Source organism: Anarhichas minor, unplaced genomic scaffold (assembly GCF_050575085.1).
Source record: "Anarhichas minor isolate MPS153535 unplaced genomic scaffold, ASM5057508v1 ptg000033l, whole genome shotgun sequence".
NCBI classification, from domain to species: domain Eukaryota; kingdom Metazoa; phylum Chordata; class Actinopteri; order Perciformes; family Anarhichadidae; genus Anarhichas; species Anarhichas minor.
In genome coordinates, this window is record NW_027466479.1 from 13,674,773 (window position 1) to 13,700,476 (window position 25,704).

General features: G+C 41.7%; 1 protein-coding gene across 1 annotated transcript in view; it reads right to left on the reverse strand.

Annotated features, from left to right (window-relative positions):
- Nucleotides 1-2,694: 2,694 nt before the first annotated feature.
- LOC142965140 (uncharacterized) overlaps nt 2,695-25,704 on the reverse strand; it is a 282,605-nt gene continuing 259,595 nt past the window's right edge. The window contains exons 2-36 of the mRNA XM_076105910.1: nt 25,268-25,301; nt 25,075-25,143; nt 24,948-24,972; nt 24,824-24,847; nt 24,507-24,575; nt 24,280-24,419; nt 23,733-23,849; nt 23,432-23,489; nt 23,197-23,241; nt 23,047-23,103; nt 22,816-22,961; nt 21,301-21,402; nt 21,158-21,206; nt 20,983-21,063; nt 18,141-18,722; nt 17,981-18,058; nt 17,671-17,807; nt 13,249-13,350; nt 13,008-13,065; nt 12,709-12,857; nt 11,601-12,552; nt 11,377-11,498; nt 11,168-11,281; nt 10,287-10,344; nt 9,319-9,450; nt 9,046-9,138; nt 8,781-8,957; nt 7,852-8,118; nt 7,065-7,139; nt 6,816-6,967; nt 6,569-6,724; nt 5,786-5,843; nt 5,627-5,704; nt 5,409-5,504; nt 2,695-5,016 (exon numbers count right to left, since the gene is read on the reverse strand). Coding sequence (XP_075962025.1) covers nt 3,128-5,016; nt 5,409-5,504; nt 5,627-5,704; nt 5,786-5,843; nt 6,569-6,724; nt 6,816-6,967; nt 7,065-7,139; nt 7,852-8,118; nt 8,781-8,957; nt 9,046-9,138; nt 9,319-9,450; nt 10,287-10,344; nt 11,168-11,281; nt 11,377-11,498; nt 11,601-12,552; nt 12,709-12,857; nt 13,008-13,065; nt 13,249-13,350; nt 17,671-17,807; nt 17,981-18,058; nt 18,141-18,722; nt 20,983-21,063; nt 21,158-21,206; nt 21,301-21,402; nt 22,816-22,961; nt 23,047-23,103; nt 23,197-23,241; nt 23,432-23,489; nt 23,733-23,849; nt 24,280-24,419; nt 24,507-24,575; nt 24,824-24,847; nt 24,948-24,972; nt 25,075-25,134 — 6,498 coding nt within the window. The 5' untranslated portion in view covers nt 25,135-25,143; nt 25,268-25,301 and the 3' untranslated portion in view covers nt 2,695-3,127. The remainder of the gene's footprint in view (nt 5,017-5,408; nt 5,505-5,626; nt 5,705-5,785; nt 5,844-6,568; nt 6,725-6,815; nt 6,968-7,064; nt 7,140-7,851; nt 8,119-8,780; nt 8,958-9,045; nt 9,139-9,318; nt 9,451-10,286; nt 10,345-11,167; nt 11,282-11,376; nt 11,499-11,600; nt 12,553-12,708; nt 12,858-13,007; nt 13,066-13,248; nt 13,351-17,670; nt 17,808-17,980; nt 18,059-18,140; nt 18,723-20,982; nt 21,064-21,157; nt 21,207-21,300; nt 21,403-22,815; nt 22,962-23,046; nt 23,104-23,196; nt 23,242-23,431; nt 23,490-23,732; nt 23,850-24,279; nt 24,420-24,506; nt 24,576-24,823; nt 24,848-24,947; nt 24,973-25,074; nt 25,144-25,267; nt 25,302-25,704) is intronic.

The following is a 25,704-nucleotide window of genomic DNA, read 5'->3' on the forward strand; positions in this document are numbered from 1 at the left end:
AGTCACTGGATTGTGTACTGTATAGATTTGTAGTTTTAGTCAGTGACCTCGGTAAGCATATGGGGTGACTCTTGGTTACAAACAATAGAGAATTCTCAGGAACTAGATAAAAGTGTGTTTGGGTATTTCATTACCATCATCTCACAATTCCACATCAGGTTTCCGGATTTCAGCTCAAGGATACATTCAATGTGATACATGTTATCTACAGAAGGCCGACAAATGGTCTGAATATTATGGTTATCTCGGGTTTGTTACATTGCTGTTCTGCACTTCACCCACAAAGATTACTCAGTCTTGGTGAGAACAGTGTACTTTCACATCTCACAAACTAAAACAGCACAAAACAGTCAGCCTTAAATTATTCTCTTATAATCTTCTGTAACGGATGTTTATACTTGTATTTTTCCCACCGGTCATCAACATTCACACTTAATGTGGAGACTTTTTGGTCTCATTCTGTAATTATTAGTCTACATCTATAATCCATTCAGTGAATCACACATTCAGTGATTGTTAAAATTGGTTAAGCAAGCCACAGGTTGTAGCCAATGCACACAAGTTAAAAATAGTCCTGAGTGGAAGTTTGGGCATAGATCCTAACGGTACAAATTGAAGTGAATTTTTGCAATTGGTGTGATCGAAAATCCCCCTGTGCTAAGTACTTTTCTACTGTGACTTATCCTATGTCTTAATCAATAACAAGACTATATATCTTATGTGCCTTACTCAATAACAAGACTATATATAATGTTTATGCATGACAGATTGTTCACTTAGAGGTGATAACCGACAGAATGTTCACTAGTAACTCACAGAATGTGTAGGTCAGGGACAGTTAATCACAGAAACGGATGTCTTTGTGGGGACTCATCTTACTCCCCTTTTCCCTTTGCACTAATCCTTCATAAGATGTCCCTTAGACTGCACACAGGCACTCAGTGGGATGATCAAACCTTCTCTGCGCAGAGAATAAATACTACAAAAGACAAACTTCTTTTCTCAATGTTCCCTATTTCAGTATTCAGTATTTTAGGACTCACTCGGTACTATTATGTAGTTTTTCCAACACATTGGCAAACAATATTCTGTAACTATGACGGATTAGGAAACCAGGAGGTTTTTAATAAAGGCCTGATTCACAGCATGTACATGGAGTCTTTCTCCTCTCTTTACGGTAGAAGAATTTCCCTCACATCAGTTGCCATTCATTTCCCACAGAGGTCTGGCCTTGATGACATTTCTTGAAGCTCCTGCAAATACCAAACATGGATAGTCAACATTCACGTATATTCACAGAATGTTAACTAAGACCACAGGTGAACAGTGAATACACCAAATCTATTTATCGTATAGTCTCTTGACTATACTACACGCAGAGGTTAGACCTTCCAAGTCTCAATGAACAGCTCGACTTGATTTGGAGAAAATCGTTAAAACCTTTGTGGTATATTTTCAGGTCTTGCACGATACAGCGAAGACCCCAAGTGTATTTGTCTTAGATGAAAACCAGATGTGCAGGATACCAGGGGCAGAAGGGTGGATGTGTGGAATGATGAGGCCACATACATTCTCTTACGTTCCGCCCAGATGTTACATAACATGTATCCTATATAAAGATGAAGCGAGAGCCCTAAAGGGAGGACTTTCAGATTCGACTTGAGACCTCCGGGCGATCTAGACGTCCGTAATGGCATGTGTTGCTTGTTTGTAATAAACTTTATTATACCAGCAAGAACAGTGTCCACGGAGCATCCTTCCTCATCACTTCAACAGCACTGTCGCATGAAAGATACGACACCTTGAAAAACAATTCAAGAAGTATTGTGACTTGCTTGAATTATTATTATTTCACGATGGAAAAAATAATGAATCACACTTTGGGTTCATTTTGCTCAAGATCAAAATGTATTGATACATATAGTTCAAATGTCACAAAAAACATAAAAATAGTGAAAAAAGTGTGGAATGTTGACAATGCAATGACTGTGGCGACTGAGATTAAGGGCCATACAGGAATAAGGAGATTGGTTTATTACCGAGACGTACATTTGGGAAGTCTTCATCTTCATAGATTAACAGTTAAGAAAGAGAGCAACAACTACGTTTAAATCAAGTGTTTTAGAGTCATTGGTTCAGCGTGGGAGAAAGACTACAGGTGGCCAACCTTCTTAGATAAGTATTAGCTTTTATTAAAAGAAGTTAACCGCACAGACAATGTTTTTCTTTCAAAATATGTCCGATCTATTTTGAAACCAGAGATGTTCCAGCCAAATGAGGAACTGTGAAGTTTCCACCGTTCTAAGTGGACTCAGAGGTTTATGATTTGTCAATGTCTCAGGGGGATTTCGTGTGTGGGTAAGAAATGAGACAAATCTGTGAGGTTACATAACCTCGTTTTATCTGGTAAGAACCATCATGGAAAAATTTAAGATGTCAAATTTGGTGCCCTGGTCTAGCTGAAATTGTTTTTGGATTACATCCGAGTTTTCATAACCCTCATTCCCCCAACAAGGAAAGCCTTGGTGCATTTGTGCCTTGGTCTCATTTGAAAGGTAGAGATGTTTTGTGGGCGTTGTACTCGGCACATGGCACCAAGAATTCTGGGACGTCGATAAGTGACCCAATTACCGGTACATGCAATCCTTGTTCCCACAGTACATTTTGTGTATGAAAAAACAAGCACAAAACAAGTTAAGCACAAAGAGAAAAAATACAATTTATTGAGAAAATATTCAAATATATTTCACATTCAACACTGTTTTACAGGGATTTTATTAAAATGAACAAAACATGAATATAAAAAACTTCAAAAATCAGTCTGCTGAAAATGTTACATTAGAAATGTTAAAACAAGAGCTACACTAGCTTTTTTGAAAAGGTTTACAAAGTCATCCTTCATATGTAAAGCAAGAAATATTTTAAATATCCTGAACTTGTTGCAACTTCAACAGAATATCAGTTTAACTTCATTTAAAATAAATGTGTGTGAACTGAACACACGCACACACTTCAGTGACTCCACATATCTAAACTTAATCATGTCTTCGAGACACAGAGCAGTATTTAACGGGTGTACTGCAGAGATAACCAGGTAAATAACAAGACCAAGTTAACAGGTAGTTTTTCATGGAGGAGAGCTATTGATCATAGAGGGAGCTACAGTTGAAAACCCTCCGCCAGAGGCGAAAAAAGAGTTTGCATATGCCTGGGACATGACTTGAGTGTTGGCGGCAGGGGGATAGTAAATACCTGGAGGGTTGTGGTAAACCTGAGGATTGTTCTGTGTCGTTATGTCGTTGCTGTTCTGCGTTAGAGCGAGTCGGTAATCGTAATCGTAAAACGAATTTTGTGAAATGTTGGCGGCAGTTGTGAATGACATGGCGCCTACGTAGGCCGCCTCATTGGTCGTGTTTCCATTTCCAGCAGCCATGGAGGTACTTGTCCACGAGGAGCAACGCTGCTGTATGAGTTGCTGCTGTATGAGTTGCTGCTGTATGAGTTGCTGCTGCTGCTGTAGGAAAAGCTGCTGCTGCTGCAATCTCAGCGTCACCCATTCTGGGGGGAGTTGAGTTGCTAAACTGTTTCCAAATGATTGCAGACTTTGGCGGGTTGTTTCCTGCTCCGGGTGAATCCGGCTTGCGAAGTAGAGCCCCCTAGTAGGGTACCCTTCACTATGAAATGAACTCCCAGTGTGTACAGGAGGGTTGCCTGGTGTTGAGCAACTTCCAACAGCCTCAGAAGAAAAATAACCTGACTGTCCATTGGTGACATAAGCCATTTGGTTGTACTGACCATACCTTCCTAAAGTGTCACTGGGGCTTATTTCTGCAACAGAGGATAAACTGTGAGTGACCACATTGCCCCTGTTCACCTCGGTGATGTCCTCTTCATTATTGCCACCTATAAACTGCTTTGACCTGACAGTTATGATGGCGTTAATGGGCAACTGATGAGCCCCAGTGCTGTTGTTCTCTGTGTTACCTGGTGGCTGTAGTATGTGACCTGGGTTACTGTTGATGACTGCACCGTTAATGGGACTAGGGTTGGACTGGCTAGTGTTTCCAAAGGTGGTCTGAGCGCCGATACTTCTCTGGTGTTGTGGGCCACTGGGGTCAGCGGTGCTGGCATAAGGTAATGTCGTACAGACTGCTTTGGCTTTAGTCGCCCCGAACAAAAGGTCGCCCCTCGCTGAAGTAGAGCTATCAAGAAAAGAGTTGAACTTCTCCAATGCGTAAGTGTTATTCATGGCCATTTTAGATGTAGTCTGCATAAACCTTTGATCCCATCTTCTTCTCTGCACCCCACTTTCGGACAAACTGTTAGCGCAGCAGGTAGTAGTCTCACCATTACCTGGAGCGGAGGTGCAAGGGGACACATTTATCTTAGACTTCCTCTCTCTGTATAGAGCCATTAGGTGATCAAATGTTGTCTGGTCCACAACGGGCAGGTCTTGTTCATCAGATCCAGGTCCAGTGTCTTTGTCCTGAAGAGACAGGGGGATGGAGGTTGCAGCAGGGTTCACAAAAGTGGACTCAGAGACTGATTGGGGGTTTGGCTGAATGATAGGCTGCAGCTCATTGTATGTGCGTTTGCGTTTGGCTGGCAAGGGATCCTTGAGGTTGGGGTTATTGGTGGAAGATCTGATCAATGTTTCAATAGATTCAACAGCTGGTCTTTTCTGGGCTGGAGGGCGTGGATCTCTGGAAAACACTGACAGGGTTTGAGTGGTTTGAGGACAAACAACAGAGGTAGATGTGGATTCTGAGTGCACCTCTGCCTGTTTCACTGGCAACTCTGCGATAGGCCTCTGGTCCTGAGAGACCGGGGGTCTGGGATCCGGTTGCTCTTGGTGACCAAGACATGTGGCAGCACCGGAGCATGGAGAGACAACAGAATCAGCCTTTGAGGAGACACTGGTCACACCCAGAGGACTCAGAACTCTTCTTGGTTTGACTCCATCCAAATCGCCAACAGTCTCTTGGAAACGATGTATCTCAGTTGTTTGTCCTGGTCCTAATAGAGACAGCGGAGAAGGAATAAGAGAACACAAGAAAAAGAAGCTCAAATTTATTACAGCTCAGAGAAATCATCAGCCCCCATTTCTGAATCCTCGATAAATCTTAAGAAATCATTTCCAGTGGTGTCAGATTCAAAAAGTGTGGGGGGGGGGGGGGAACTAGTTTTTGGCAGTGACGCATTACTGAGCAACACATTAAAGTAAGAAAGAAAGTAGGTAGAAATAAAGTAATGTGGTATTATAACGAGTAATGTAACCAATTACTATTGATACCAAAAAAGGTAAAGTAATACTATTACTTTTTAAAGGACTAATAAGCAAAAGTAAACTTATTACACTTTGTAAGGATCTTATTCAACACTGTAGTGAACAACATGATAAATCCTACCGTTGTCACTTCTCCGGTCCGTCTCAAGTGCCTGTGCTGGCTGCATCTCCATACAGAGAGATTCCTCTGGACTGTGTTGGCCCTCAGGCAGCTGCTCTGTCCAACAGAAACCAAAACGCATTGCTCTTACCCATGACTTGCCTGTATTAGTCACTTTAGTTAAGCTGTGTATAAGAAGAAGAAAGAAATGACCCTGTAGCTGGGCTAATGGGACTCACCCTTTCGTTGTGGAGTACAGATGGTAAAGGAGACGCTCAGTTTCTGCTCTCTCTTGATTTTTTTAACCATTTCTAAAGCTACAAAAAGCAAATCACACAGTTGATACCAAATACCCACATGTACCATAGACTCTGTTTACTTTGCTTACTGATTGATACCTTCACTGAACGAAGCGGCCAAAACACTTTCATACAACTCCAGTCCCAGCAGTATACTCTTTGTGAGAGAAAACACAAACGGAGCAACAATGAGCATAATGGATGTGCATTTCCACAATGTACAAGTTTTTTTTGCTTTAACTTATTATGATGCAGTAAATGCTTTTCACTGTGCAATTCTGTTTGCCTCCTGCTATGATCTACCTGGAAAATGAAGGCTTGATTTACAGCTCAAAGGACGTGAATCAACCATTGAGCAACTAAAACAGGAAGAGGATAGTGTTTTTGTTTTCCCCAGGAGCTATCGGCTATCAGTGTCTATCCCCAGTTAATAAACAGTATCAGTGTAAGTACTTTGCAGTTACTATCCACAGGAGCGGAAAGGGCGAACGGTGGAACAAGCAAAGTAACTGTGGAAGACAAAAAGCAATGTGTCCTGTGCAGTGAGGCCAACTTTTTTCCAATGAAAGTAGCTAGCTAGCATTAGCTTCAAAAGTCGCTAAAATACTGGTAATTTTTTTGCTAGTGGTATGATCTGAGAAAAAATTAAAGCTATTAAGTTGTCTCTGCGACAGCGGCAACAATAATACTAACTGGGAAACGTTAGAGTAGGGAGGGGTGGAATGTCTATTCCTACTTTAATTGTGAAATCTTAAACATAAAGTCCACCATAAATGAAACAATATATTTTGGTAATTTGCAAAAAGAAAACATTATTAACCACATCTTGTCCAACTTACTTCCTGGACAAAACATGCTTGTTACATGGCACTTATAGTTTACCTGCGCATCCGTCTTGTAGCGACGCTCCCCAATAGATAACTTCTGGGCGATGCCATTTAGTATTTCCAATTTCATCCAATACTCTAGATAGACATCCGGAGGATGAAGCACATAACTTTCCGGCCAGAAGTACAGAAGCTCAGGTTGCTGACTCATCTGAAACACATGCATCATTATGATATACAAATGTGGGAACGATTGTCAAATACTTTTTTTGTTCTTAATGTATTATTGAGACAACACTCACAATGACGTTGAACTGGTGTTCATCGCTGATCATGTGTTTACAGATGTCCATGAGGCAGACCTTCACGCTGCAGCTCTCACACAGGTAGAATGCGCTCCTATTCGGCCCAGGACCCTCCGACACAAAGCGACACTCCCACACAAAGCCCATACCTGGTGACGACACGCCGTCTTTAACATGCGCTTTGGTGAAAAGAAATGAAATAATGGGAGTGAAAAGGGTTTGCTGTGTAAGGATGGACACACCCACCTATGATTCGTTCTTGGTCGTGTCCCGTCACCTTCAAGTAACTGGACAAATTACTGCTGCCCTCAGCACTTTCCCCTGTGACAACCATACAAAATAACAATCATGGGCAAGCTACCTAATGCAAAGTGTAGTGAACTTAGCTACCAGTTACTCTTCATTAAGCTTTCCTGCACTGAAGCTACCCCCACAAGCTTAGATACAGCAACATGGAAAAAGTAGTTTAACATCAAAGATGAAGCAATTTCATTCTAAGTAAATGTTATTAATATACAAATATATACAACAAATATCCATAATCTAAAATCTATAATTATTTACAAATATAATTAACATAAATATAATTGTATATTCAACTATCAATGCACACTCAATTCTAACATACGTGGACAAACATGCACCTTACTAGCATAGCAAAATCCACCGGCCTTGTACAAATACATAGTGTACTACACTGTAGCATATTGATATAATAAACAGTGTGTGTATGGCTGTATGTGGCAACTTCCTGGGGATCAATTCCTCGCCTTCCTCATCCTCTGCCACCTTTCCATCAAGTAAACACAAGCTTGCATGTCTGTATTCCAGCATTATTGTAGCAAAGACGTCGTAGGCATCAGCCCGAGTATTAGTACGTGACTTCACCATCATATGGACGTGCTCCTGTCGGCTACACGTACATGTCGTGTTGACACTACCTCACTACTTGATTAATTAAAGAGCTAAGCTACTGAACAGCTATGGCAAAATAAAGGCAAAAAACACTGACACATAAACGCTTAACCCCTACCTATTGAAATCCTTGGAAGTGCATCCGAGTGTCTTGACACAGGTTCTGCTTTCTGGCTGTGTCTTGGTTGATTCTGTTGTTCTGTATTCACTGTGGCAGCAGAAGAGAGCTGTTCCGGGTTAAAGAATTGTGCAGGTGATGTTTTCTGAGAGCCTTCAAACACCTTCCGTGTGTCCTGTATCTCTGGGTGACTTCTCTCCTGCTGTGGTCTCCACTCGGGAGTCTCTTTGCATCCATCGGGAGTTTGAGGTTTCTGCATTTTGGCTGCTGGGAGGTAGGGATGAAAGAGATTGTGTATTTGTGTAAATGAGTGGTGTTAGATATTTCATTTCTCTGCTAATACAGCTTTATTCGGCTGTTTACGACCCATTGTGCCAGAGTCTAAGGTCAGGCTGACCCAATGCACAAAGGCCAATTTGTTCTCTTTGGACACAGCGGCACTGCAGAAGGCCGCAATTGAACATGCGAGTGTGAGGCTACTTGTTCTCTCCTAGCTCTATGAATGTACGACTGTCCGTAGGATACATGAACTATTACTAACCCCAAAAGCCTATGTTTGCAGGATTACACTGATACATGAACTAGGAATATTTGTATGCCACCTTATAATGATATATAAGCAAAGAATATGAACTTGACTCTTTAAGTATTGACTATAATGGCACATGCATACATTTTTCTCCCACAATGGTGATGCAGAAAGACTTATACCAACAATAAGACCATTGCAAGGACCAAGATAAGATTTAAATTTCTGCATTCCGATCATTTCACACAATAACAATACACAAATAGCACATATATAATAGTGGCTTCTATTGACAAAAATATTGATATTAACTGACAAAGCCATCCATTGTTAGTGCAGCTGTAAATATCTGAACCCTGCTTTTCTGTTGGTGAATGTGTACGACAGACAACAGACGTACCTGCTACGCCTGCGTCTTGAATGCGAGGATTTGCGACGGGCTCATTCTTATTCAAGATCGAATGTAGCTGGTCTAGAATCTGGTCATCGGCTTCAGGCTCTGAACTCTCCACGCTCTGAGATCTGTCGAACTGGCCCACAGCAAGGGATCCTTCCTCTTTTGAACTGGATTCAATTTCTGAAATAAGAATAGTGACCTTTATGAGAATAGATACCTCATGACAGATCTAAAGAGTCAGGAATAAATCTTGCGTGTGGCTTCTCGCCTGAGATCTGGACCAATGACTGCCGCAAATATTTGTTCTCCTGCTCTGATTGGTTATCTGGAGAAAGTCCTTTATTCTGTGGCATGTACATCCCTGAGAAACAAGAGTAATGGGTTTAATATAATTCCATACTTCTGTGCCTCATTCACAGGTCTTCTAATAACATCACACAAGTTATCAAGAATGAAAATACCTCTGCTCATTCAGGTATGTGCATGCAACATTCCAATGTATTTACACACCGATACATTTCAAACATGGACAAGAATTTACCATCGTCTGGGCTTGAAGCTTCAAGTGGACTGGCCCCGGAAACCTGCTGTCTCAAAACCTCTGCAGGACTGGCTGTGGAGGGTGAAGAGACCCCTAAGCCTCTTGCCAGCATTGCTTTCAGTCTTTCTAGAGCTGAGAATAAACAGAGAGAATTTTATACATTTTATTAAACCAGGTACACTTCTCATTCAGTTAAAATTTACTACAAGTGAATAAGCACAAAATACCGTTTATATGCAACAAAAAAAGAAGATATAATGCATAAAACAGGTAAATTCAAAAAACATTTTAGTGAAAAATGAAAGACCAATCCCATTGACCAAAAGAGCCTTTTCCTCGATCCTTTAAAATGGACTTAAATTCCACCATAGTAATCAGATCTCACAGTTTCAGGTCCGACTGTACATTATTCCAGGAAGAGGGGGCAGCACATTTGTACACTTTTTTTAACTAACCTTGGGGACCAACATCTGTAGAATATTGTGAAAGTGCCAACCATACTGATTGAAACCAAGACAATGACCATACAGTATGCATAGAACAATGAGAATGAATAATCTCCACTGTGAGGAATGTTCCCGGAAAGTTGTTGTGTTTTTGTTACACTCGGATGAGACGTTTACATCTACACTCTTCATGAAGTCGGCCGTCATGTTTCTACAGTCACCCAGAACGAACAAACGAAAAGACTGGCTCCATTCGCGTTTTACCGTCAGCCAACGCTTGGTACTCGGGAGAAGTTTCAGTTTGTTGCAATCTGCAACATCTCCGTAACATGCCACCAAACCCTGCACACTGCACCTTTAAGTGAGCGCCCACCTGAACCAAATACATCAAAGCTTACACCTCAATAACACAACATATCAAACGTATCAAGGTGAATTGGTGTCAAATTGTGCCAAAAATAAAACCTAAGTATGTAAGTCACATAGAATTTGATTTTTGCGGCGTTATTAGGATATCTTTACCTTTTTCTGGTGAGAGATCAGCGAGCACTTTGTACTCATCAATCGTCACTTTCACCGTCTGGCAAAAAGAAACGAACATTGGTAATGAGAAACTATACCAAGCTACTCGGTTAAACACATTTTCAAGTCTGTGACATCTTACTTTGCTGATGTATGCTCTCATGTATACGTCATTGTTGTACATACTGCATCACAACGTTAAAGCAGATTAACAACCACACACCGATTGACAGTTTTGGGTCATATCGGGTCTATTTCAGGTCAGGAGGGTAGCAGATTCACAGTGATAAAGAGAGGTTGAATAGTACGAAGCCTGGAACCGGTTCAGCTGAATCCAAACAACGCACGCACCGAAATTGTCAATGTAAAGATGTAAGCTGTTAAACCGTCTCCATGACAAGCCACAGCCAGGTGTACATCGGAATATGGTGCAATGAACAGATAACTGGTACTTCTCATGTCTCAAAAAATCCAAAGGTCCCGTGTGTAATGGGTCAAAAGTACACCATGAATCTTAACTGGATGTAGGATGAAGACGATGACTATTTAGGGGAAAGTGGAGAGCAGATGTGTGTGAAGAGGGGAAGATCATGAAGGAGGGGAATAAAGTAAGGTACATTTCTTTGTTTTAGTCAGTTGATTCCGGACAGCTCGGTTTACTTGTACTCTGTGTGATGCAAATAAACCTGCGTGAGCTGAAGAAAATCCAATCTCTCTTGTCTTTTGTGGGTGTTCGTTGCTGAGTTTCTGAGGTATCTCACCACGAGTCAGATAGCAAACAGCTATCAAATCAGCCTTTAGGTATTGAGTTTTAATAAAAGTCATAGAAGCTGATCATCGACATTGAAAATAAACCACAGCAAGAGACTCGAGCAGCTCACCGGGAAGGACGGGGTTCCTACATTTCTCTCAACCGCAGCCAGGTGGGTCACTATCTCATGCAATTTGCTCTCCAGCTCAGACTCCTTGCAAGTCCATTTTGGGTACTTTATTTTCTGGTAAGAACATCAAGAGCACACATCACCATCTGTAACACTGCCCTGCTTTACAAACTTCATTCGTTTTACAATGAGACTTATAAAGCACGCACCACATAGTTAAGCTGGTGGTCAGCGCTGCATGTGTGGTCGGACTTTAGCAACCTGACTGAACACAGCTGACAGTAGACTTGTTTCCTTTGTCCACAGGACACTTTAATCAGCTGGTTTAAGCCTATGAAGAAAAGAAACAATGCAGACCTCTGATTAAAATCAAAAACAGACCAATCGATAGAGACATACCGAGATATTTTCCGATGTAAATAATAATACGTACCAACTTCAGGAGAGCTTACACTTGGCCTCTTCTCACTTGTGCAGATTTGTGATGGCTCTGCAGGTGGATTTTGGGGCATGGTCAGGTGGAGAGCTGCAGGTGCCTTACTCTTAGGTATATTTGGTGCAACATCAGCAGGTGACCTCACTGAACTCTTCACATGTGCAGTCTTAACAGAGGCTCCAGTATTTTCACAGCCAACTGATGTTTGACTGTCAGTCATTTTAGCAGAGGCAACAGATCTCCCCATAGTTTGAGATGCAACCACAGTTTTGGATGCACTCTCAGAACTTTTGGATGCGTTTTCCATTTTGAAGCCAGGTGCAGTTCTGCAGGCGGCTTCACACCCCACTGTGGATTCTGTTTTCGAGTGGGTGGCAGCTTTATATGAAGCCGCTCTGACGTCAGCTGCAGCTCCAGTTCTGCTTTCCAGTGTTTTGGGCAACGTTGCAGATGTTTTGGTGGAGGTTGTCCTTGAGATGGTTGCACTCGAGGTGGAGGTGGTTGCAGTGCAGATAGTTGCTGTACATTTGTTGGCAGTTTCTCTCGATTTGTTGTTGGCTGTAGTACAGCTGGAGGTGGCGGCTTTGAGTTTAGAGATAGGTGCTGTCGATGTGGTGGTGTCTGGAGTAGAATTGGAAGATTTGGTTGTAAACTTGGAGATGGTTGTGGTTACAGTAGAGTCGGAAGTTGCTGCCGTTTCAGATCTCCCCACCTCTTTGGAAGTGGTTGCTATTTTTAACGGTCCCACAGTTGTGTTTGAAATGATCTCAGCTTTGTCCTCACTAAGTGACAGATCAGGTGACTTTGAGGCTTTGATATGGGCTTCATTTGATTCAGTGGGGACTTTGGATGCATTGGAGGTGGTTTCAGTCATTACAGACATTGATGTAGTTACTGAGGATGACTGTGCCTCAGAGTCTTCTGAATCATCAGTCTCCATCTTCACCACCTATGAAAGGAAATCAAACAACCATATTTAGCAGACTGCTCATTTTTCAGCTGCCATAGAAAACAAAATGCAGCATTTTCCTGTTTTCCGTTTCATAAGCTCAGCATGCAGTCTGACTGATTTTATTAATTATTAATTGATGCCAAAACGACTGACCTGGAAGTTGTCCTTCATAAAACAGACCTCATGTTGAGCATTAAGGGTGACTGAGGAGTCCACAGGTTGAACGCCAGACAGAGCCGAGGTTGAAGGGAGTTCATGGCCACAGTTCTGCTGATCCTGAAGTTCTTTCACCGTCTGTAGGGCTGTGTGGATGATAGAAACAACAGAAGAAATACAGTACAGTGAAAGTTCTGACTTTGGCATTCACCTGTTGATTAAATCAAATGAGCTTCAACCAAAAGTACTGAAAACATAAAAAACAATCTTAAAATTAAGAGCAGATGTACCCTTACCTGAATCAAAGTCTTGTTTTGAGATGTTATTGTAAATGGCATCATCCAGTTCAACAACCTGGACATAAGAAATAAGCAACAATTAGTAAAATGTATTCCTGAATTCTGTTTGAATCTTTCAACTCTTTATCTCAGTTGTTGTTTTCAACAATATCCAGGACTAGACTAAGGACAATTATATTCTTTTCAATCTTAGTTTATTAATTGACTGTTATAATGTCCACAAATAAAAGAACCAAACCTGAGCCTCTCCATATCCATTTTCTTGTTCAAACAAAGCAGCAAATTGTCTGATCGTCTTCCCCTGGTGCATCCCTGGTGGAGGTGGGAGTTTCTGTACGCCCTGAAGTCAGAAACATACATAGGAAGCCATTACTACTACAAAACATATCTTTTGTATTGCATATTGTTAGATGCGGGGGTTCACGGGCCCGATACGGGGTTAACTCTAATTCTTGCAAGATGGCGCCGTGCCAGCGGCTGCCTGTCGCAGCAGCTCCCTGTCTGTGTTTTAATTTTTTGTCTTTTTTTATTCACTTTTCTTCTCTGCTTTTGTTCTTTTTCCTTAACGTTTGGTTTAAATTATGGTCAGACAACAGACCGTAACTTTTTCTCAACTTTTCCCGTGGCTTTTCTGTTACTTTTCTTCCTGTTTGTACGGAGAGCCACACACAATGAGTGGGGCCATTGTCTATTCCCGCGGTCAGCTGATTGCGCTGAGCAAACCGCGGCTTTTGTCCGGCTCCAGGCCTGAGATCCCGGCGGAGCTAAGGAGAAGGGCTCGGGGCTGCAGGTCGGGCGCTAAGCGGAGGGCGAAGGCGAGGAAGTACAAACCCTCGGTACCGGCAATTATAACGGGGAACGTGAGGTCTTTGGCGAATTAGATGGACGAGCTCGGCGCGCTGGTAAAGACTAAGAGGGACTTCCGTGAGTGTAGCGTCATGTGTTTCACGGAGACATGGCTGCACGCGGATTTCCCGGACCACAGTGCGTCGGTGTCCGGCTTCAGGACCGTTCGGGTGGACAGAGACGTTGTACTGAGCGGTAAGAAGAGAGGTGGCGGGATTGCAGTGTATGTGAACGAGAGGTGGTGCAATCCCGACCATGTGTGTGTGAAGGAACGCTTCTGTAGCCCGGACATTGAACTGTTGGCCGTGGGGATGCGTCCATATTATTTGCCGAGGGAGTTCACGTCCGCCATTGTTGTGGCTGTGTACGTCCCCCCATCAGCGGACGCTGAGGCAGCAGTGGACACCATCCACTCCACTGTATCTGGACTGCTGAGTCAACATGCTGGTGCTTTTCTGGCAATTACTGGAGACTTTAACCACACCACTCTGGATAAAGCCCTGCCAACTTTTCACCAGTATGTTGACTGCCCCACAAGGAACAATAACACTCTGGACCTTCTGTATGCAAATGAAAATGATGCATACAGTGCCACTGCCCTTCCCCCCCTTGGCAGGTCCGACCACAACCTGATCCTGTTAAAACCCAGGTATGTTCCTCTGGTGCAGAGGCTGCCTGTGACCACCAGGACTGTGAGGGGGTGGTCTCAGGAGGCTAATGATGCCCTGCAGTACTGCTTTGAGTTGACAGATTGGGATGTGCTTTGTGGACCACACGGGGAGGACATCAACAGCATGACGGACTGTATCACAGAATACATCTAATTCTGTGAACAAACCGTCATACCAACAAGCCATGGATCACCAGTGACCTGAAAGCTCTTCTTAATAAGAAGAAAGCAGCTTTCAGGTCTGGGGACAGGGACGAGCTAAGGAGAGTCCAGCACGACCTGAAGATAAAGATCAGAGAGTGCAAGGACTCTTACAGGAGGAAGCTGGAGGCCAAACTCCAGCAGAACAATGTGAGGGAGGTGTGGACGGGGATGAAGCAGATTACTGGCTTCAAGGTTGGAGGGAGACAACCAGGGGGCTCCCTGGAGAGGCCCAACGAGCTAAACTCTTTCTTCAATAGGTTTAGCTCAGAGCCCTCATCTGTCTCCTCCACACACCACACGTCCTAAACACCTCCCCCTCTGTCCCCTCTGTCCCCCCTGGTGAGCTGCATGGACACAGAGCCCTCAACATCAAAGGGCTCTTCCACCCTCCCCCCCTCCTCTCTGTGACGACTGGCCAGGTTAGGAGACAGCTGGAGAGACTCCACCAAGGCAAAGCTGAAGGACCTGATGGCATCAGCCCAAGGAGACCTGTGCCATCCAGCTGTCTGATGTCCTGCAACACCTCTTCAACCTGAGCCTGAAGCAGGAGGAAGTCCCGGTGGTGTGGAAGATGTCGTGCCTGGTTCCTGTACCAAAAAAGACGACACCATCTAGCCTCAATGACTACCGACCAGTTGCCCTCACATCTCATGTGATGAAGATGCTGGTCTTGGCCCACCTCCGTCCGCAGGTGAAATCCTCACTGGACCCTCTGCAATTTGCGTACCAGCCTCATGTGGGGGTGGACGACGCCATCATCTACCTGCTGCAACGAGCTCAGTCGCACCTGGATGGAACCGGTGGCTCTGTGAGAATCACTTTCTTCGATTTCTCCAGTGCATTTAACACCATCCAACCAGTGCTGCTGAGTGAGAAGCTGCGGGTGGTGGGGGTTAACGCGTCCACCGTCTCCTGGATCACTGACTACCTCACGGGCAGACCACAGTTTGTCCGACTGGGCCGTGTGCTGTCTGACGTGGTGGTCAGTGATATTGGAGCCCCACAGGGAACTGTTCTGTCTCCCTTCCTGTTCACCTTGTACACCACTGACTTCCAATACAACTCTGGGTCATGCCATCTGCAGAAGTTCTCTGATGACTCTGCAGTGGTCGGGTGTATAAGGGATGGACGGGAGGAGGAGTACAGGGCAGTAGTGGATGACTTTGTGGAGTGGGCGGGTAGAAATCACCTGCGTCTGAACGTGGCCAAGACCAGAGAGATGGTGGTCGACTTCAGGAGGAAGACGACGACTCCACAACCGCTGAGAGTTCTGGGAGAGGATGTGGACATGGTGGAGGAGTACAAGTACCTGGGTGACTCCATCGACAGCAGACTGAACTGGAAAACCAACATCGACGCTGTGTACAAGAAGGGGATGAGTCGACTCTTTTTCTTGAGGAAACTTCGATCCTTCAACGTGTGCAGCAAGATGTTGGAGATGTTCCATTGGTCTGTTGTGGCCAGTGCACTGTACTTCGCCATAGTCTGCTGGGGGAGCAGCATTGGAGCCGGAGACACCAACAGACTGAACAAACTTGTTAAGAAGGCCGGCTCCATCATTGGTTGTAAACAAGACTATCTGGAAGAGGTGGTGGAGAGGAGGACACTGAAGAAACTATTATCCATATTGGATAACCCGGACCACCCTCTCCACCACCTACTGCAGAGACAGCGGAGCACTTTCTCCAACAGACTGATCCAGCTCCGCTGTCACAAGGACCGATACAGGAGAACATTCCTGCCCTCTGCTATTAGACTGTACAATAAATCACCTCTGGCCAAATCTAACACAAGACTATAACACTGCTAACTGTTGTTGTTGTTTGCTGTTGGTGATCCTTGCACTACTGTTTTTTACCTAGTTGGTTAACTTATACCATTCTATTTTATTGTATATACTGTGCATTTTTTATTTCACTTAAACTGCACTGGATGCACCCGAGACTCTGCAGGCCTGGGCCTCTGTTCTTACCTAGAGACACAGAGGTGAAATCTGATTGGATAAAAGCTCTACTTAAAACAAGTTGCACTGGAAGCAGAGCAACTGAGGAAGACAGTAGCTGTGCAATGAGAAAACAAGATAATGGGAAAAATATTTTTATAAATTACATGTAACATACATGTAGTGTATTTAAGAAAAAATATTAAATTATAAAATAGATATAGCTTTGTGATTCTGTTTAGGCCAGCAGAGAAGGCCTTGCAGGCCCTGACGGCACGCCACTGACAGAATGTGGTAGAAACTACATACCAGAAGAATAAGTTGAGTGAGCTATGATATCATCAATTATTTGAAGTCAATGTAATTTGTGGTGCCGTTAGATTGCGGCTAGACCGCCCCATTAATAAAAGTGCGGTCTCCTGTGGTTGGAAATTGTACGTGTGTCTTAAAATGTATCAACATATAGTCATGTCCAATTGTGTGCATGAGAGACGGCATGCAGAGAAAGGGAGCAGTCGGACAACAATTAGTGGCGCTTCCACTAATGACTGTTCCGGAAGAAACCAGGAAATAATTATACAGAGGGATGTGATCAGTGGCTCTTAAGGGATCCGGTGGGAGACAGGAACCCGAGGTTCATTAAGGCTGAAATATACCCACATTGAGGAGAAAATGTGAAGCTGTGTCTTAAAAAGGTTAGGTTTGGATTAATGAAGTCCATCTTTATACAATACTCACATGGTATATGTACGTTAAAAAAAGACTTATTGGTCACCATAAGGAAATGGTGAAAAAAGGAGGGAAATGCACCAAACTTTGGGAGTTCATAAATCAATTTGGCCAACTTGGAATGCAGCGTGAGGACTGTTTTCCCCCCATTCCTTCGCTCTATGAAGGGATCTCTTCATGGCCAGCATGGAGGTAAGGAAGGATTACAATGACCAATAAGTCTTACTATCTAGACACGGCATATAAGACAGACTTCAACATTTACTCACCACCAGATACGTCTTCTGGTGGTCCACTCCGGTAACATGGCTGATGATGTCCTTCTCTGGGATCTTCAGGGAGCAGCACTCACAGAGGTAGATGGGGTCATGCTCATCATAGCTGCATTCGAGAAGTGCACCCAAGCCTAGAAGACGCATTGTTCACTATTAATATTCGTGTTTAAATCATTCCCCTGACTAGAAATGCAAAACAATTAGTAAAATGTTATGTGGAATCAAAATATGACAAATAAGTGTATTTTTTTCCCCTTCATTGCCATGGTTAAAAAGCCAACTCTGCTGAAAAAAAGGCACTGACCAACCACAGGCTCTCGGCTCTTCCTCTTGACATACTGCCACAATTGATCCGTTTGTTGCTGGTCCACCTTAAAGGACGCTGCACCAACCACAGAGTTAGACATTGTTATAGAAACACTGAGAAAAATCTCCCACAAAAATGAAATGTGACATTTACGTACCTTTGTCAGGAGTGGTCACCTCCTTTTGACCGCTACTCGGCAGGTTTTGGGGTGCTCCTTTGAAGGTGAGCCGCTGCTTTTTTATTTCTTGCCCTACGTCCTCCACAGGACAGGTGTCCATCTGTGAGATTTCCGTCTTCAGCGTCAAGACACGTTTGCGGCTTTTGCTCCTCTCTTTTCCAATCTTGTTTTCGTCGGTGTTCTGGCAGTTTTCTGTATCGTCCCCACTTGGTTTGCTGGCTGTAGGCTTTTCTATCTTCTCATTTATCGCCTGGCGTGTCTCACTTTGCTTTTTCTCCTCTGAACTCGTTTTAGAAAACGCCTCTCTTCTCTTCTCCGATTCTTTTTCGCTTGATGTCGGAGTCTCCTTGTCGTTTCCCCTTTCTGCATTTTCTCCACTTTTCAGACAGCGTGCATCAGTGACTTCAGCACCAATTTCTACCGTCTCCTTCGGTGTCGTCTCACTGTTGTCTGTCGATTTTTGACTCGTCGTTTCCAAACGCTCCTCCATCATCCTGCTGTTTTTCTGACCATCGTCTCTCACATGGGCCTTCTCCACATCTTTCAGTTTTTGTCTGGGGACTAAAAACAACATACATAACATTAAAAAAATGCATTTGATAATAATGATCAACATTGTTTTATCAAGTGGCCGCTCCGTAAGCAATACTGCAAAAGAAAAGAAATATGAAAACGAGTGGATTAGGTAAAGAAATTACTAATAGCGAAAAATGTAACTTTGTGATATTTTTCTTATATTAGTTTAAAACATAAAAACATGAACTGAGTTTGAAGATGTAACAGTTATGACGTCAAATACATCAATGTTTTGTGCTGCAGAGATATCTACTGTAGTGTGACCATATTTTGTAACCCCCAAACCGGGACCCTTAAGTGTATCGCACTCTCATGTACATGCTTATGCAGTTACTATAGGCGTTTTAATGAGGATGGGGGACAATTATTTCTGCATTTAGCACACCTAACTTACAGAGTGCACCTTTCAAAACAGCAGACGAAAAATTATGTTTTGTCTCCAAAAATCCACTAAAACATAGTTTATTTGAAAACTGCATAATAACACTAGTAGACACAAAACCTAAAGGATTGCATTTGGTGTAACATAATAATTGATCGTCAGATAAAACAAAACAAGGTATTTGTTAGTGTGCACAAGCGCAGGCTGCTGACTACATGGACGACTGTGACACATCCTCTGTGTGGAGATATTTTATATCTCCTGTATATATACGTTAGGATTGATAACATTGTATGCAATATTATTGCAATATATTAGTATATATTTCCTCTTTGTTGTAAAATTACACACACTCTGGTATTCACAAATTAACTCTGTGTAACTGGACACACAAGTGTATATGGTTGAACCAGTGGAGTCAGCTCTTATCTAAATAGGGACCATATATGGAGATGTGTCTGGCATGCCTTTGCATTTCTCCCTGAAAGAATAAACAGTTTACCTCCAGGTTCAGACCTAAAGTTTAAACTGGCTAACATAAATGTATGGGCATAAAACTGATACCTCTGCTTCCAGCCGAGCGGCAGCAGGAAGTGAAGCAGTAAAGGCCGAGGCCCTAAAGCGCTCTGTGGTTTACGTAACCGACTGACACAATGCAGACTTTTATAGGCCTATTGTGGTTTTTACTGACTGGAGACATTTTCTTCATTCTTTACCCATAGAGTCTAGTAAGTGGCATCTTAAAGTGTAATCTACATTTTTATTAGTATTGTGATTCATCCACATTTAGATTAATTTTGGTTTCAATTCTCAAGATGTAACCCAATGTGTTTCTATGTTTACTGAATGGTAAAAATAAGTAAAAAAACGGGTAATCTTGGTTTAACTTACTCTGGCCTGATCGTCGACAGAGTTGGTATAGGAAACAGGTTTTGAGAGCAGATATTGCAACAATGGTAACTGTTTAAGAGACATCCTGACTGGTGCTTCACCACTGAATTTCAAAGAACAAGTCTGTCATAGCTTATAAGACTACATAAAGAGCATTATCCAATCATTTGGCGATGCTAAGCTGTTAACGATATATGGATCTAGAAGTGAAAGATACTCCCAAGTAAAAATCTATAAATAATGGGAGACAGCGGAGTATCAGGGTCTAAGCTTAGGCGTTTTTACTCCTTTGTATATTCATTTTTTTTTTTTATTTTTTTTTTTTACTTGTAATTCTCATATAATGGTAAAAACCCAATATTCTTGCTCATCTCTGAGGGAGTCTGCTTGGTCACCTTAAGGGAAGAGAGCTCTCCTCCCGGGATAGGCTGACAGTTAAATAATTAGATGTAAATTTGAATAACAAATCTGCTACTTGCTAAGATTAAAATTGTGTTGGTTTACTTGTGCTTGGTGTCTCATGTGTTCACACTTTGTTTGTAGTTTCTGCACTGTACCTTTGCTCTGGTTTATGCTCTTAGATGCTTGTTTAAACAAGGAGATGCACTTATGACTTCTGGTGACTAGTAGTTCTCTTGAATACCTATGTTGAATACACTTATTGTAAGTCGCTTTGGATAAAAGTGTCTGCTAAATGACTGTAATGTAATTGAGATGCGCGTCTGTTACACAGATAAAGCACAAATTTTACTGCCACGGCCTGGAGCAGGATGTTCCAGTATACAGCCCCCCACTCTTAAATCACTCTCTGTATAACTCTGTGTGACTTTATCGCTGGAGTGCGCACTTCACCAGACTCATATTTTAACAGCGGGTAAAATAATTTAGCACCACAGAACTCCAGAAATTAATATTACCATTTCCATACTGGTACTAGGGTCATATTACACATAAAACATCGACAGGACTTACACAGCTTCATTCCCGGATGTATTGGTGGATCAAGGTTTGCTTTCCTTTCTCTCATATTTGCAGATGTCAGGATGTTTAATGCTGGAACAAAATAGTCAAGAAAACAATTCAGAGTTAAAGATGCCAATGTGGTACATTCATCGCATATATGTACACCATACATACACATACTCACCTATATAGTAGGTGCATGGCTCCCTGATTGGCTTGTTCAACTTTATCACCTTTGAAGGCAGAAAATATGTAGTCAAAAGCATAATGGCTAGAGGAGATTCTACATAAAGATGGTACAGAAACTCAATTTCAGGTATAGAATACCTGCACATTTGATATGGAGTGATAGCGTGCTGCCACTTTTGCCAAGTCCAAGAAGGTCTCTTCATCAGTGTTTGAATTCAGCGAGCCTGGATGGAAATTGTCCTACACACACACACACACACACACACGCATACACAGCACAAATGTTTTGTTTTTACCAAGACATAGTGACCTTGGAGAAAGAAGTGAGCCTGTAGTCTACAGAGTACAGAACTGAATCATACACACATCATATTGGCTTATACACCAGTGAATCCTCCTTTAGCCCTTCCTATTACCTCCGTTTACAGAGTTATTCTGGTGTTTCCACTAATGGGACTTTGTTCACAGTTTCTGCCATTAAATCAACCAATTACAGTTGACCAATGGCCATATTCCTCCCGCTTCGGACGCATTTGTGTCAAAGGTAGCGCAGGATAATCTTTTCTCCACGTTTGCTGTTGAGCAACCAGAATGTTCACATTGTTTTTTTACAGCTTTAAATCACTTTGTTCATCCAAAAGGCAGCATTAAAGATAAAGGAGCAAGGACGGGCTGCACACTCTTTTCGAGGTGTAATGGAAAATTTCTACTTAGTATATTGTGTAAATGCTTAAGTACTTGTACTTTTGCTCTGAACTCAGTAGATCTTCATCCTTTGTGTTAACATTCGTGCTCAAATGTATCTTACTGTTTGTGTAATAGAAACTTGATATTCTTATGTGTATTTTATATTCTTATAAAATACAACTCTTTTATAACTTGTGTAACAGACTATCATAAGCTTGCATCATGTAACTTGTGATCCATTCTTCATTTCAGCTTAAAAAGACTCAACAGCGGGTAAATTAATTTTCCACCACAGAGGTCACTGTGGGCTCTGCTCTGCCTTGTACTATAATCCGTGCACATTGGTATATGTTTTAAATGGATGAATAGTGTAAGTCAAAAGTTATGGATCCGCCATTCCCATGCTGGATAGCAAGCCTTGAAGTCTAGGCCTGAAGGCATCTACATGCCCATATTGATTTATAGTCATAACACCACCTACTGACAGGAAGTCAGTCTTACGTGACAAGGATCAACCGATTTACATGAATTTACATGGTGTGGTCTAAACATGAAATACAGCAAAGTGATATATAATAATCATCTGCACACGTGCACGGAGCTACGAGGGCCCGTTCATCGCTGCTTGCAGCTGTAATTCGAAATTTGCTGCCCAAACAAACTCTAATCGCATAGAAAATATATAAGAATATGTGGCACAATGTGGTGCTCCTACTGTCATTCCTACTGCAGTTCTGCCTTGATCTCCCATTCATCAAAAATGAATACTTTGATTAACAATATTATAGCCTGCAGACACAATGCTTTTTGCATTGGATTTTTCCTGACATGACATTCTGCACTGTTGTTTGTCTGCCTTTGCATAACACCCCAAATAAACACAAGACATACTGAGTGATAATAAGAGCATAACGGTAACCATTAATAGAAAATAATGCAATAAGAAGTCTGAGTAAAAATACTCACTATAAATGTCGCAATGTGTTTCCGACTGAACTCGTGAGCGTAACATTCATCATCTGACAACCTCCTCTTACAGAGCAGACACAGGAATCCCACCATGGGCTGTTGCCCTACGACACTAAAGTCGTGCATGACCAGGAACTGTCTACCTGCAACAGAGGTAAAGAAAAGTCAAAAACACCCAGTGTGCACTTCTGATTTCTGTCAAGACCTTTTCTCTACGGCGGTACTCACCTAGTAGAGGAAATCTATCGTTGTCTTCGAGTTTACTGTATGTTTCACATTTTGGAACTGGAGACATTAAAACAGACAAACATGCACGAGTCAGATGAAAATAATCCATATATTATATATTTAAGGCTAAGAAAATATTTCATCACTTACTGTCATGCTTTAAGATAATGTGTTGTAGTGCAAGACTCTCCATCACTGCAGACGAAATCAAGAACGAGTCAACAAAAATATGTCAAACTGCTTCATGTTGTTTGAGTCGGCTTGATGGAAAGCATGACCAAAACCAGTTAAAATTAATCTCACAGAGCACATATCACAGGTAAGATGCAGTGAGCTCGTTCTCCCCAGCTATATCTGAATAATTACATGCAAGACCAATTCCTACCTTTTGGGTAACTACGTGTGAGGAGTCCCTGAAACATCTCGTTTGGCATGTCAAGTACCTGAGAAAAGAAAAATTCTCAATTAGTAATGACTATGGAAAATGATTTAGTCTACAATAGATGATTGCGGGAAATTAACCTTCTCGTTAACAAGCTTTACTGTGGTTAGCTATTGCCGTTTAGACTGAATTTTAGTTTGCATGCTATGAAACTCTTATGATTGACTTTTGTTTATCTCTACACAGATATAGAAGAAATTGTGAAAAAAATAAACAAGTCTGTTAAAGTTCTTTGGCATTTTACCTTCAGCATCATCTCATCTGGTTTTTCCTTCTCCTCTTCCCATGCCATGGACCTCAAGACTTTCACGTCCAGACGATTCTCCCACGCAAGTGTCAGCCTCCAGGGATTCTGGTACAGCTAAGAATATAAGACAAAGGCTATAGGTATATCCCAGGAAGACAGTTGTAAATTTACCATAATTCTGGGCTTTTTAATTGCATGCAATGACAAAATACACCTTTGAAATGACTCATTATGATGGATTCCCAGGTTATATTGATACAACTTAATAAGAACACATGCACATCATGCATTCAAAAGTGGTTCTCTCCAACAGCAAAAATACAAGTCTGATCATATTGGCTCACAAAAAAAGTTAAGGACACCAAACACTGTTGCATCAGTACTTAAATATGTAATAATATTTTTTTTTAAATCTAAAGCTAAAAACAATACAAACACGTCTTTTGCAATTCCTCACACACAAGTGGTAGTGCTGGCATCCACACACAGCTGCACCGGCTCGACAATAACGAAAATAAACCACATAAATAAATTAAGGGCTCACCAATGTGTGTATGACATGTTTTTGAGAGTCAAAGTGCTGTTTGAGCAAGGAGTCAGTGAAACAGTCCTGACAAGCAAAGCACACATAAATAGGTTCCTTCTGGACCTGAGTGCAGACACACGTCACAACCAGGGGAACGCCTGAACAAACATATAAACAAAGAAAATTAAGATATGACAGATTTTTCAGTATAACAAAACAGGATGTTAAGAAGCAGGTCTGCTCACCAACAAGTGGCTGATTTTGCCCCAAGCTCTCGATGAGGCTCTTGTATAAGCCCAGACTGGGTTTCCATTCTAACATTCAAAAGGAAAGAGTGTTAAGAGTAGGAGTTCAATAAATACCACAATCAATTACTTTTTTTTCTTAAATTAATGAGTAAATTGAAGCTAAATCAGTTCTTTGAAAAATTATATATCAATATGGTGTGCTATCTTTTTGAATAGCCAACAGATTTAGATTTATGTATTTTCAGAACTTTTGACTAGTATTGGTTCAAAATAATTAAGTGTTGGCACTATTAACAAAAAGTAGAAAAGTGTACCTGGTTGGTCTGAATGTTCAGCAACTGTAGGAAAGTGAGGAAAAATATATCTTATGTAAAAGAGCTTAAAAATGATACATTCTGATTTATATATTATGATAAATAAAAGATAAGTGAATCGTACCTCCCCTAAAGATTTTCTTCACCATCTGAAGAAGAACATTAGGGACAGTATGTAAGGTCTTATTTTGTAGTACATCAGGAATAATCACAAATACTTTCTGTAGGAAGCTATGAAAATATTGATATACCTTTTTGTGTGTGTCCTTTGATGAATGTTTGCAATAGTCAGACATGTTCATAAAGCTCATACTGCAGTTCTGCCACCAGAAAAAAACAAAAGAAAAGTGAAACAAAGTTCATTGTATCAAACAAAATAGATGGTATTAGGTACAGTATTAAAATCTAGGCTATTGTAGTGAAATGTAGAATTGTGATTTTTACCTGACAGCGGAGTTTGTACAGTTCAGAAGGAAGCCCTACAAAGAAAAAAATAAAGCAAATTTAAGTTGTAATTCAAAATGCAAAAACATTTTCAATATAACTATTTAAAAATAGAAGAAATTGATGACTTAAGTTATTTATTTATTTTCTGAAATCTATCAAATGTCTGGCTACACGTGCTCTTGTGTCGGCCTCTGCAGGTCATTTGCCCCAGATGTTTTGAGTGTAACAAAACAAAGGCATGAACTGTATTTGAAAATTGTGTGAATGTGATTTAAAAAAATACTTTTTATTATTTCACTTAAGTAAAAGCAGTAATACTACAGTGTCAAATACTCTGTTACAAATAAAAGTCCTGCATTCAAATTATTACAAGTATAAAATTACAAAAGTACTAGCATAAAAATATACTGAAAAAGTACCAAAAGTAAAGGCTC